The 14,758-nt window shown below is 39.0% G+C and overlaps 1 protein-coding gene across 5 annotated transcripts; it reads left to right on the plus strand.

Annotated features, from left to right (window-relative positions):
• Window positions 1-1,882: 1,882 nt before the first annotated feature.
• Window positions 1,883-11,443, plus strand: LOC112216848 (cyclin-dependent kinase inhibitor 1). 5 transcript variants are annotated; one of them, XM_024376967.2, is made up of 4 exons: window positions 1,883-2,060; window positions 3,531-3,657; window positions 7,182-7,684; window positions 8,329-11,443. In XM_024376967.2, the coding sequence occupies exons 3-4, from the start codon at window positions 7,192-7,194 to the stop codon at window positions 8,460-8,462; spliced, it is 627 nt and encodes a 208-aa protein (XP_024232735.1). In that variant the 5' UTR covers window positions 1,883-2,060; window positions 3,531-3,657; window positions 7,182-7,191; the 3' UTR covers window positions 8,463-11,443. The 5 variants fall into 5 exon arrangements, with proteins under 5 accessions (XP_024232735.1, XP_024232733.1, XP_024232734.1 ...); XM_024376968.2 differs by lacking the exon at window positions 1,883-2,060 and adding an exon at window positions 2,545-2,672; XM_024376965.2 differs by lacking the exon at window positions 3,531-3,657.
• Window positions 11,444-14,758: the final 3,315 nt, after the last annotated feature.

The following is a 14,758-nucleotide window of genomic DNA, read 5'->3' on the forward strand; positions in this document are numbered from 1 at the left end:
AGCCCAACCCACAAACTGATTCGTTCTAAAATGGTACCAGCTGAATTCAGAGAGTCATGGGCACTGTCATGGGCACACTCTCAAGAGCGGGAACAGTCATTGAGTGAGTCAACCCATTACTCTGTCATAAGACAATAGTCGCCATGACTGAGCTGGAATCAAATGGAGACGCCCAGTCATTCTCTTCTGGAAGAATCCTGCCTAACCCTTATCTGATAATGTGCAACTAACAAAGTGCACTCTAACCAAAGACCATATCTCAAACACATCCTTGCCAGCTCTACAGATCATGATTACCTGTGTTTTAAACTCGTCTCGGGGAGAGAGAGAGAGAGAGGGGAGAGATGGAGAGATAGGTGAAGAGGGTAGACGGCCTGGTCGGCCAGCTGTGTTATGATAATACTACCACCAGAGAAGTCGGCATCAAAGCATCAAATCAACTTCCGAGTCAAATGTTCAAAAGTGACCTCTAGTTGCATTGTTTGGGATGCCAATATACAATTCAGTGGGAAAGTGATAGTGTATGTCGTGTACATTACATCAGCTGATGTGTATAAATAGCAATAGCCGTTGTTCTGGAAACCTGGGACAGACTGAGGAGTGGTGTTGGGTGTTGGCCCCTGAACAAACAGTCCCTATGACATCACCCCACAACCATGTAAGAACTGAAAGAGGAGAAAGGACCTATGAGGAAGGACATCCACTGGTATGTAATAAAGGAACAAGGAAGGAGAAATGACTTTAATAGTGACACCATATACATTACTTTAAAACTGGACTGTGTAGCTTAGACTACATGTCACTCTTATTGACTAGCTATAAATATTAATTATGCAGGCTATAAACCAGGTTAGTTCATTAAATGTACTTTATGTAGGCTTATGTATCATATGTAGGAGATATGTGTTGAAAGGGAAAGGGGGATACCTAGTCAGTTGTACAACTAAATGCATTCAACTGAAATGTGTCTTCCGCATTTAACCCAACACCTCTGAAATGTTTATAGGCTGAAGATAGCGCATTAATTAGAACAAAGATGCAAATGTCATTATCATATTAATCACTAATCTTCCACTCAGTTATTCACTGGAAATGGTTAACAACTTTGTATAGCCTAACCAAACATTTAAAAATATATATATTTTTAATCTTATTGACATAATTTAACCCTCTGTGAGAGTGCAAGAACAGGATACTAAACACATAAATTAAAATGTTTAACAAGACATAAATCATCAATAATAATATGACACTTCAGCTGCAGTTTACACAGGCAGTTCAAATCTGATATTTTTTCCCATGAATTGGTCTTTTGACCAATCACATCAGGTCTTTTCACATCAACTCTTTTTCAGAGCTAATTTGATTGGTCAAAAGACCAATTAGTGAAAAAAAGATCAGAATTGGCTGCCTGTGTAAACGCAGCCTTGTTGTTGTCCATATGTGGGCCTACTATAATAGTGTATTAATAAAGCTTTGTACATGTTTTAATACATTTTCATTAAATATTTGTTTATTTACACTAACATTGTAATTCAAGTTAGTTAGAATAATTAATTAATGTTAATTATGACTAATACTGATAGCCCAATAGACTAACTAGACGAACATAATAGACTAACATAGGCCTTATGCTTGATCTGTAACCTACTGTTCTAAATAGTAATCTGACTGTCTCAAATACAGGTCAAACTTTAAGAAAACAGCGCAAAGCAACAAAAAAAACCCATTGAGAACTTTTCGAGCGGGAGATGACTGTACCTAAATGAAACGTAGGTTATATAAACTGCGGAAGAAAAAAAATACAAAATGGAGTAGAAGGTTGACTAGATCACGTTGAAATTCAACGTGACTTATGGTCTTGGAACGCAGCCTTTGCAAAACGTGACGCAATGCCAACATAAGAATGTGTCACATTCAAAAGAGCTGGGAAAATGGGTCCTACGTGCCAAGATATTTGACTTAGAGAGTATAACTCTGGCACAGTGCAGCAAGTCTTTGCGCGCAGTTCGAATCTTACCACTCACTGAACTTCAAAACTTTCTTATGATGAAAACGAGGTAAGACATCTATTGAAAAACTCATAAAACGTTTCTTGATTTCAAGGAAGTAGTCCATACCAATGTTATTTTTATTGTATGCCAGAATTTGGATTAGCCTACACTCTTAGAAAAAAAAGGGTTCCGTAACGGTTATTTGGCTGTCCCCATAGGATAACCCTTTTTGGATCCAGGTATAACTATTATGGGTTCCAAGTAGAACCCTCTGTGTGTGGAAAGAGTTCTACCTGGAAACAAAACGGGTTTTCATATGGGGACAGTCGAATAACAATTTTCGGTTCTAGATATAGCACCTTTTTTCTAAGTGCATTGAAGAATGCAAGGCCAGGGTGCACACATTTACCAACCCTTTGTGTCATATGATGTCATTTATTTGAAGACATCAGGAATGACTGATTACATCAAGGTGTTTTCCTTGGGCATTGTCCAAGCTCCAAACCCCGGATTGTTATGATGATTATCACGTGATTAAGTCTTCTGTGGCGGTAGGACGTCCCATCGCTTTGTTGGAACAAACAAGTCACATAAGGGGACAAGGGAGCGCAATAACTGGGAGCTTTTAAAGTTATATTAGTTCATCGTGGACAGTGAAGAGTATCAGTCTATACTTCGGTGAGGCGCCTCATTTTATTTTTGAGCAACAACATCAGGAATCGCAACATTATTTCACATTTGAGTGCATTATTGGACACTGCTCGTAAGAGAAGTTACATATTGGCAGCATTTGAGAAGTTTTGCATTCTTATTCAGACTTTGCAGAGGCAAATCTGTGCTGTTTCGGGTTGTTATTGTCCATGTGTATTTTTTCTGTTGCATCTCATTGATCAACATCTCATGTAGTATGCGAATGTAACTGCGTCATCTGTGATGTATACTTCTGCTGTGCTATCTTCAATAAGGTTCATTTGAATCTATTTTGACATCTGGCAATGATTTCGGGTGCCGTACTCTTAAAATGTGTTTCAAACTTTTTCTCATCTTATCGCCTATTTGGAGAAGTTGGACATAATTGTTATCGGAGGTTGAGAATGTTTGTGTGGGTCTGGGGATTCCAGAGAGTTGTAAATGATCTAGTTACCGCGCCCACTTTTTCGACGCAAACAACTTTCACTCGCAAGAGTTGAGTTGTTGCTGTTGAAGGGATGACAGTTTCTATTCGTTTAGGATAATGTTGTTATTTTCATTTAAAAAAAAATGTTATTGGAAAGAATACTTATTTCAATCAAAGGATTTAACGTAAAAGTTGTTTTCAAACCACGTTGAAAATATTTGTTATTCACTGAACAGGCTAATAAGAATATTCTCAAACTGCGTCATGAACGCAGTGTAGAGTATGGGCATCTATGGCATAGTAGGACTAACGTATATCATACAAAGCCTACTATAATCTTTATGATTAAGCTTTATGTAAGTTATTCAATATCTATAGCTAAAGAGCAACGAATATAATGTACATTTGTTTTAACACAGTTGACAGGCCATGCTCAACCCCATCAATTCCCTGGCTCTCGCTCCTGTTTTCCTCAAGATTCTTACACTCAAACAAAGGCTGGGTTAAAAACAACACCATTTGTGTTATTTGGTAACTCAGCACAAGGTAAATATTGGACAGAACACATGCTGAATTCTTTCTTGAATAACCTAACATGTTGGGTTGTTGGGATTACCCCAACATGGGTTCATTTAACCATCAATCATGTTTTTATTTACTTTCAGCAACTCGGTTCTTTTCAGGAGGGGTTTCCTATAAGGGGCGTGGCTTTCAGATCGTCCCTGACGTGGCCAAAAGTAACTAAGTGTCATTCTTGTTCATGATGTTAAGTTTGTACAGTGCAAAATAAAATGTTCCTAGAATATTTTTGCACATTACATATTTTAATATAAAATGAGTAACATTACTATTTCCATATTGTAACAAAGTGCTAACTATCCCAACAATTTGGATATCCATAGGCTCTTGAGGAACTCATACAGTTGTGTAAGCCTCATTAAAGCTATAAAAGTGTCAGTGTTCAACCTTAAAATGTGTTAACCATTAGGGATGTGACAAATAGTAAACATTTCTTAATGTTTAAACCTCCATTTTTTAAAATCAGTTTTCCGACGCATACACTGATTATACCTGTACCTCCATTACTGTACCTCAATTCCACTTCACAAAGTTTGCATTTCCTTCTCATTTAACTTCTCAAAGTATTGCCATGCAGGACATCACTGCTGTCGCTTGCCTTTCTCTTGCCATTTTCCCAACTCTTAACGACGATGACATAGGGGTGGAGAGTCGACTCCAAATGAATATATTCCTCCACTCCTTGCACGTTGACTCCCATTTCTGAGTGCAAGACTTGACTCATAAGATTTGGTCATTTTGGAATGGAGGAGACATTGCCGTACATCAGAGAACGCAAATACTTGCGTCTTTCATAGTGAGCTAGTGAAGGACGGAGGTAGAGGGATGGGCACAATATAGGCAGGTCGGCCACCATGCAGACAGATTCCGAACTGTGCACTTGGCCTATCTATCGGCAATCAAAAGCTGCAACTTCAGTAAAGCAGGGCGTATCATCAATGAATAGGCTACGATATACTACACGCAACAATCCAAACACTGAACACAAACTCTCATCATTAGGAAAGGAGGGGGAGAAAACAACCCAGCATCAATAACCCATCAGTTATTAAAGAAAATAACCCAGCATCAATAACCCATCAGTTATTAAACAAAATAACCCAGCATCAATAACCCATCAGTTATTAAACAAAATAACCCAGCATCAATAACCCATCAGTTATTAAACAAAATAACCCAGCATCAATAACCCATCAGTTATTAAAGAAAATAACCCAGCATCAATAACCCATCAGTTAATAAAGAAAATAACCCAGCATCAATAACCCATCAGTTATTAAAGAAAATAACCCAGCATCAATAACTCATCAGTTATTAAAGAAAACAACCCAGCATCAATAACCCATCAGCTATTAAAGAAAACAACCCAGCATCAATAACCCATCAGTTACTAAAGAAAACAACCCAGCATCAATAACCCATCAGTTATTAAAGAAAACAACCCAGCATCAATAACCCATCAGTTATTAAAGAAAACAACCCAGCATCAATAACCCATCAGTTATTAAAGAAAACAACCCAGCATCAATAACCCATCAGCTATTAAAGAAAACAACCCAGCATCAATAATTCATCAGCTATTAAAGAAAACAGCCCAGAATCAATAACCCATCAGTTATTAAAGAAAAAAACCCAGCATCAATAACTCATCAGTTAATAAAGAAAACAACCCAGCATCAATAACCCATCAGCTATTAAAGAAAACAACCCAGCATCAATAATTCATCAGCTATTAAAGAAAACAGCCCAGAATCAATAACCCATCAGTTATTAAAGAAAAAAACCCAGCATCAATAACTCATCAGTTATTAAAGAAAACAACCCAGCATCAATAATCCATCAGCTATTAAAGAAAACAGCCCAACTAATAGACTGAATGCCTGCAAACCAGCCGTTGAGTCATCCAAGCAACCCAGCATAGTGTATGCGTCTCTCAAAGTATAACATCTAAAAATTTGATTCAAACATTTATTATTATTTATTTTTTGGTGTGTTTTATTTTCAATTTGGCTGTTTCTTTGAGTTTTCTTTATAGATGAAGGTCCTAAAGGGTTGTCCATCTGATCCATAAAACCTAATGTTCTCAATGTGGAATAATGGTTTCTTTTACTCAAGCCCTTTTCTTTGTATGAGGGGGCTGGCATTTTAAGCCAGACGTTTTAATAGTTGCATCCCAGACGCTGTAAAGTTTGCCGTGTAACGATTTTTTGGGATGAGCCAAGGCGCAGGAATGGTCCACTGCCTGTCTGGCGCACCTTTTTCAGTGTGGTTCCTTCCAATTCACTGATGCTGATAGTGGGTAACTGACTGTTACACTCTGGCGGGTAACACTGTATTTCAAGGAGGCAAAATAATACAAAAAAAAAAAGATCTAGATGTTTCAGTGAAGGGAACTTTTGAGGGACTTTGTCATTATAGGACCTAGGATAGACTCAGCAAGGCAACTCTGACCAACCGAACAGGTATTCATTTCAGGAAGTCAGACTGTTACATGTGATCTATTGAATATGAATTAATATTTTCTAGACTTTGGAAGTCGTAATGTAGGCTGAATACTGTTTTACTTGCTGTCACGTTTTGAATATAATCGCTGTGGGGAATTATGTGACTTTGAACATTTGAACAAAAAAGCTGATCAGTCCACAATGAGTCTCAGAGTAGGAGTGCTGATCTAGGATCTGTCCATATAATCGTATACATTATGATCCTAGATCAGCACTCCTACTCTGTGAGGCTTTGTGGATACAGGGCCAGGTTTCCTTGATGGGTAGAATGTTTGCATGTCACAAAAAAAAGGTGGGAATTTATAACACTAGTTTTGGACGGTTGTAAATAGTAAACTACAACAACGTGTAACATTCCTGAAGTTCAGAATGTATCCCTGCAATTACATGGGGTTACTAGAAGAGCACATGAAACATTCTCACGTGAGGTGAAACATTCTCCATACGTTTCCCGGTCCGCACCATGTGACCTTTCCTCCTGACCTCTCACCTCTGGCAGCCAGAGCAGAGACCAGAGCAGGTGGAGCAGGTTCATTTTTACATACTTCAGGTGTTCTTCTATTGTGATTCTGTGGATGTTGGAGATTTATTTGGTGTGTGGGGTCTCTTACCATATGGTGGGTTAGGTAGGGCAGGGGTACTCAACTCTTACCCTACGATGTCCGGAGCCTGCTGGTTTTCTGTTCTACCTGATGATTAATTGCATACACTTGGTGTCCAAAGTCTAAATCAATCCCTGATTAGGGGGAACAATGAAAAAAAATGCAGTGGAACTGTCTTCAAGGTCCAGAGTTGAACGTGAGGGAGGTAGGGCATGTGTGTTTGATAACATTAAACTCAACGATGTCCCAAAAGGTCAAATGCTGGTATGAGTATATGTGTGTGTTTGTGCGTAGCCTAAACCTAGACCACACCAATAGTGACCTGGGTCACACCTCATAGAAAAAACAGACACCTCACCTCTAACCATCTCCCTTTCTCTCTCAGGGACATTAAGATGGCGTCATCATCATTATCATCTGACGGGGCCATGCTGGTCTGTCGGAGTGTAGAGGAGCTGAAGCGCAGGGCCCAGGGCCCGGTGAGGAGGAACCTGTTTGGGCCTGTGGACCACGAGCAGCTGCAACAGGATTTCCAGAGGCACCTGGGTATGAGCGTGGAGTCGGCCAACAAGCGCTGGGACTTTGACTTCAACACCGGCCAGCCGGCCGCCAAGGGCGCCAGCGTGGAGTGGGAGGAGATGAAATGCCAGGATGTGCCGGCGTTCTACCACAGCTGTGTGTTGAGGAAGCCGGTGATTGGCATCGACGGGCATAGGGCGGGGAGAGAGAATGTCAGGTTGGCGCGGGCATCGTCTCCAGGGTTGTCCAGCTGTGGTGAGGAGTACCTGGAGGTGACCACCAGGGAGAGCTATACGATCCAGAGGCCAGAGAAGAAGATGGCCAGCCAGAGGGCAGGAGCAGTCAAACGGAGACAAGCCGCCATAACAGGTCAGTGTCAATGAACGATCTTTCCTCCCTCCTTTTTCCTTCTATTGGGCTTCAATACAAAAGCCGTACGGAAAAAAGCAATAGAGAGTTAGTAGTATACACATTTTTTGACACAAATAGTGAGTCCAGAGGTTAACGTGACTATAATTATGATGATAATAAATAAATAATAGTAATAAATACAGTTGTATATTTTGTATTATTATTATAGCAACCATAAGCCCAGAGGTCTTCATTTAAAGAGAGATAATATAAGTTTACAGGTTGTTTTGAACGTCAAAAGAACCTGTTATTAATCTGTTATTAACCTTTTATTAACCATTGAGTGACAGTTGTGAATACCTCAGTGTGCTGCCAAAAGCACTGTATGTGAACTATGTTAGGAACAGGCCATGCAACAACACTGTGTTACCTGTGATATGTCTCCAAACAGTTTATATAACCCTGTTATAAGCCTTGATGTGTGCGTCACAAATTGCACCATATTCCCTATATCAAGTGCCCTACTTTTTACCCTCTGGGCCCTGGTTAAAAGTAGTGAACTATAGGGTGCCATTTGGGATGCACACATTATTTCCCTGATAGAACATTACTGGGACTGGGAACTAACACCTGTTCTCTCTCTCTCTGCTGGTCATCCACAGAATTCTTTGTCGTGAAGAAGAGGACGACCATGCATCACAAACAGTCCTCTCGGCAGGTAAACACAGCCCAGGAAAGAGTGCAATTCAGTGGGCATGCTCCGTTTGGAAATCACCTCATTAAGATGGATATATAATTTCTGCAACGTTCTGTAGCGACTCTGACGGTCGAAGAGCTCATAGCTACAATATGTCTTAAAGGAAGTGGAAATGATGGATGTTTGTATATATATTTATATAGCTGTATTTCATCTATATTTTCTAAGCTTGTATTATTGTCTAAGCTTTAGATTATACTGTGAAATAATTCAAATGCACTCATCAGGAAAAAAAACACAATGGCTCTGTTGTAAGAGATTTCTTCCAACAGTACCCTTGGTGTAGTATTTAACTCCCAACAACTTCGGCCCACACTCTAACTACCTCTCTAAGAGTAGTTAAACTATTCCTGACCTCACTCCACGTGTCGTCTTCAGTTTCACCACGGCTGTAAAAGTATCAGCCACACGAGTTAGAGGCCCCGGGGTCACCTCAGGTCAAATTGGCAACGTGACCATGATTAGCCTAGGGTGCAAAGGTCAACTGTGAAGTTCCAGCACTTAGGCTATCAGGCATCGGTATGATAATGATACATCTTATTGAGCAGTAGTACTTCTCAGTAAATGTCTATTATTACGGTAATTGTTTTATTCTTAAGCCTTTTGGTGTGAGTATTATTACAGAGTGATATTTGGTGTCAGTAGGAAACAAGCTTAAATTAGCTTAAATTCATTCTCAAATATTGTTATTATGGCTAGCATACACTTCACCGTTGGCACCACCGTCTCTGTACAATTTGGTAAAAATCTCAGTGCACAACTGAATAAAATAAATTGTTTTTATTTTATTTAGCTCCCTTTGTCTTTTTACGGTTGTAAAACATATTCTTGGAAACTTTTTGGTAACAAAACTGAATATACCTTGTATGTTTGCTTTGTTGGCTAAATCCTTTTAACAACGTTGCCTTTTCTACTCTTGTCTTTGTATAATGGCAGCCTCTAGGTTTTGAACTCTTTCCTGTATGAAGGAATGTAGCTTTGACATTGTTTGGAATTGAAGTTGAATGGTGTTGCAGTTCACAAAAGTACATGAATCCTTAATGCTTACGGAACATTCCAGGTTCTGTCAGTAAATGAATATTTTTTTTTACGAGGAGCTGAGCTGCAACACATTTCCATTCCTGTGCTAAAATACAAGACAGTTGTGACAACTGAGGCAGTTGACCAAAAAAAGAAAAAACATATTATATGTGAGTCATCTGTAAGCGTTGGCTTGAGTTACGGGACATAGAAATCCACATGCCTTAAGCATCTCCAAATCCATCTCAGATATACCTGTGATTAATATGCAGTATCACAGATTCTGTCTGTTGGCATTGCATTCCAGACGTTATGCCGTTCATTCTCCATAGCCAGAGTCACATCGCAATACTGTAAATAATAGTGGCAAAAATAGCAGTCCTACAGGGAGTGCCTTTCCCTAAATGTGTCATGTTCGAACAAATTGACATCATCTGGATTACCTACCTCATTGAGTGATTGACAAAAATAATAGAAAAAAAGATATACAACATTTTTTTTAAAAAGTCAAATAATTCCAAAATATTTGTTGGAAACTACAGGAGATTTGTTATTGCTGTTCATAGCTGGTTCAGTGGGATAGCGGGTTCAGACCATAGGCTTTAGTTACACATCAGGTAAAAGGGTCAGTGTGTCAGAGTGATAGGACCCATTCCAGCTCAAAGCAGGACGGAGGAAACTCAAGTCCTCTGGGAGTCCTTTGTTATTTTTATTTATTTATTTTATTTAACCTTTATTTAACCAGGAAGGGCTCATTGAGATTAAAATCTATTTTTCCAAGAGCACCCTGGCCAAGATAGGCAGCACCAAGTCATTTAAAAAAAAAAAAGACAGACAGACGACATGAAAAACTACAAGTAATCTAGTAGAAACCATTGAATTCACAAGAGTATAAAACAGCAAATTAACTGGGACTTTATTAATAGACCGCAACAGAATGATGTCCGAGACCCTGAATCAAAGTGGTTCTATAGCCAGACGAGTGGCCTGTGTTCTAGAGTGCTTTTGTCTGGATCTAAAGAGGTTCTTATAACACCGCCCTCTTGACTTGCCAACGTAGAGAGTCATGTCAACAGAATGATGTGATTTCTGTTTACCCACCTCACCAATGGAATCGATTATCCCTTTTTTATTTAATCATATTTGATGGTGTTTTTTGTGTGTGTGTTCGGACTTGAGTCTGTGTGTACGTTGGTTTATATGCGCCTGTCTTTCAATGTGTTCAAAATAAAACTTTCAAAGTCTGTTAACTTATTTTTAACGATGTATCTAGTTTTTGTAGGGAAATAATTCTAAATGCCCTTTTGGTAAAACTAACGGATTATGTGTATTGCACTAAAACATTGACAAGATATTTCTGATTTTATAGCGCTACTCTCATGGAAGGGGAAGTGTTTAGAAAAACTAAACCGTCACTGCTGAACTGGGACACCGACTATGGGCTCATCATAGTTTGGGTCGGACACAAAATGAAAAATAGATATTAGGTGCTTTCTTGGTATTACAACAGTGTTAAAACAAGGCAATACTCAGCCCTAATATTACTGACTGTACTGGTTTCCCCAGAATTCCCTTTGCAAGTGAACTGTGATAAGTTAATGATCATAGATCTGCATACAGCTACTGGGCTGCTCCATCCTGCACCCCCCTGCCCAGTGTGTCCCACAGTGGCAAGATAAACTTTGCTCTAAATCGAATTCACCTGTCTATCGCAGGTATATCAAAACATAGTATTGCATGCCTTATATGCATAAATGAATAATATCCTCATATATGTTTTTGATAAGATAATGGCTAATGTATTGAAAGTGTACTACAATGTAATTACATGGGAGCAGAATATTAACTTTGATTTGGTAATAGTTTGAAAATAAAACGACAAATGTTGAAATTGTGGACATATTTGTGGAAGATTCATTGACCGGTTTTTGGTGCACTGTTGACTTTGATGTTAATTTGTTACAGTATGTTTCCGATCATTATTAAATGATATAAATATACACAAAGTATTGTTTTCTTAGACTGATAATATAATCTGATAATCTGCTACGTCCTTATACATTCATATGATCTTCAGTGTCAACAGCTGGAAAATCTAGTAGGCCTACTAATTCAACACATATCAGGCCTACTAATTCAACACATATCAGGCCTACTAATTCAACACATATCAGACCTACTAACTCTACACATATTAGGCCTACTAATTCTACACATATTAAGTCTACTAATTCTATTAGGTCTACTAATTATATTAAGTCTACTAATTCTATTAGGCCTACTAATTCTACACATATTAGGCCTACTAATTCTATTAGGCCTACTAATTCTACACATATTAAGTTCACTAATTATATTAAGCCTACTAATTCTACACATATTAAGTCTACTAATTATATTAGGCCTACTAATTCTATTAAACCTACTAATTCTATTAGGCCTACTAATTCTACACATATTAAGTCTACTAATTCTATTAGGCCAACTAATTCTACACATATTAGGCCTACTAATTCTATTAGGCCTACTAATTCTACACATATCAGGCCTACTAATTCAACACATATCAGACCTACTAATTCTACACATATTAGGCCTACTAATTCTACACATATTAAGTCTACTAATTCTATTAGGCCTACTAATTCTACACATATTAGGCCTACTAATTCTATTAGGCCTACTAATTCTACACATATCAGGCCTACTAATTCAACACATATCAGACCTACTAATTCTACACATATTAGGCCTACTAATTCTACACATATTAAGTCTACTAATTCTATTAGGCCTACTAATTATATTAAGTCTACTAATTCTATTAGGGTTACTAATTCTACACATATTAGGCCTACTAATTCATTAAGGCCTACTAATTATATTAGGCCTACTAATTCTACACATATTAAGTCTACTGATTCTATTAGGCCTACTAATTACATTAGGCCTACTAATTCTACACATATTAAGTCTACTAATTCAATTAGACCTACTAATTCTACACATATTAAGTATACTAATTCTATTAGGCCTACTAATTCTACACATATTAGGCCTACTAATTCAACACATGTTAAGCCTTCTAATTATATTAGGCCTACCAAATCAACACATATTAGACCAACTAATTCTATTAGGCCTACTAATTATATTAAGCCTACTAATTCTACACATATTAAGTCTACTAATTCTATTAGCTCAGGTAGTGCAGCTCATCCAGGATGGCACATCAATGCGAGATGTGGCAAGAAGGTTTGCTGTGTCTGTCAGCGTAGTGTCCAGAGCATGGAGGCGCTACCAGGAGACAGGCCAGTACATCAGGAGACGTGGAGGAGGCCGTAGGAGGGCAACAACCCAGCAGCAGGACCGCTACCTCCGCCTTTGTGCAAGGAGGAGCACTGCCAGAGCCCTGCAAAATGACCTCCAGCAGGCCACAAATGTGCATGTGTCTGCTAAAACGGTCAGAAACAGACTCCATGAGGGTGGTATGAGTGTCCGACGTCCACAGGTGGGGGTTGTGTTTACAGCCCAACACCATGCAGGACGTTTGGCATTTGCCAGAGAACACCAAGATTGGCAAACTCGCCACTGGCGCCCTGTGCTCTTCACAAATGAAAGAAGGTTCACACTGAGCACATGTGACAGACCTGACAGTCTGGAGACGCCGTGGAGAACGTTCTGCTGCCTGCAACATCCTCCAGCATGACCGGTTTGGCGGTGGGTCAGTCATGGTGTGGGGTGGCATTTCTTTGGGGAGTCGCATAGCCCTTCATATGCTAGCCAGATGCAGCCTGACTGCCATTAGGTACCGAGATGAGATCCTCAGACCCCTTGTGAGACCATATGCTGGTGTGGTTGGCCCTGGGATTCTCCTAATGCAAGACAATGCTAGACCTCATGTGGCTGGAGTGTGTCAGCAGTTATTGCAAGAGGAAGGCATTGATGCTATGGACTGGCCCGCCCGTTCCCCAGACCTGAATCCAATTGAGCACATCTGGGACATCATGTCTCGCTCCATCCACCAACGCCAAGTTGCACCACAGACTGTCCAGGAGTTGGCGGATGCTTTAGTCCAGGTCTGGGAGGAGATCCCTCAGGAGACCATCTGCCACCTCATCAGGAGCATGCCCAGGCGTTGTAAGGAGGTCATACAGGCACATGGAGGCCACACACACTGAGCCTCATTTTGACTTGTTTTAAGGACATGACATCAAAGTTGGATCAGCCTGTAGTGTGGTTTTCCACTTTAATTTTGAGTGTGACTCCAAATCCAGACCTCCATGGGTTGATACATTTGATTTCCATTGATAATTTGTGTGATTTTGTTGTCAGCACATTCAACTATGTGAAGAAAAAAGTATTTAATAAGAATATTTAATTCATTCAGATCTAGGATGTGTTATTTTAGTGTTCCCTTTATTTTTTTGAGCAGTGTACATTAGACCTATTAATTCTACACATTAAGTCTACTAATTCTATTAGGCCTACTAATTCAACACATATTAGACCAACTAATTCTATTAGGCCTACTAATTATATTAAGCCTACTAATTCTACACATATTAAGTCTACTAATTATATTAGGCCTACTAATTCTATTTGGCCTACTAATTCTATTAGACCTACTAATTCTACACATATTAAGCCTACTAATTCTATTAGACCTACTAATTCTACACATATTTAGCCTACTAATTCTATTAGACCTACTAATTCTACACACGGGGTGGCAGGGTAGCCTAGTGGTTAGAGCATTGGACTGGTAACAGGAAGGTTGCAAGTTCAATCCCCCGAGCTGACAAGGTACAAATCTGTCGTTCTGCCCCTGAACAGGCAGTTAACCCACCGTTCCTAGGCTGTCATTGAAAATAAGAATTTGTTCTTAACTGACTTGCCTAGTTAAATAAAGGTAAAACAAACATATTAATTCTATTAGGCCTACTAATTCTACACATATTAAATCTACTAATTCTATTAGGCCTACTAATTCTACATATATTAAGTCTACTAATTATATTAGGCCTACTAATTCAACACATATTAGGCCTACTAATTCAACACATATTAGGCCTACTAATTCTACACATATTAGGCCTACTAATTCTACACATATTAGGCCTACTAATTCTATTAGGTCTACTAATTCAACACATATTAGGCCAACCAATTCTATTAGGTCTACTAATTATATTAGGCCTACTAATTCTACACATATTAAGTCTACTAATTCTATTAGACCTACTATTACCACACATTTTTCTGGTATTATTTATGCCTCAAGGGCTCCTCCTGGTGGTTCTGAAGTGACGTAA

Source organism: Oncorhynchus tshawytscha, linkage group LG17, assembly GCF_018296145.1.
Source record: "Oncorhynchus tshawytscha isolate Ot180627B linkage group LG17, Otsh_v2.0, whole genome shotgun sequence".
Taxonomy (NCBI): Eukaryota; Metazoa; Chordata; class Actinopteri; order Salmoniformes; family Salmonidae; genus Oncorhynchus; species Oncorhynchus tshawytscha.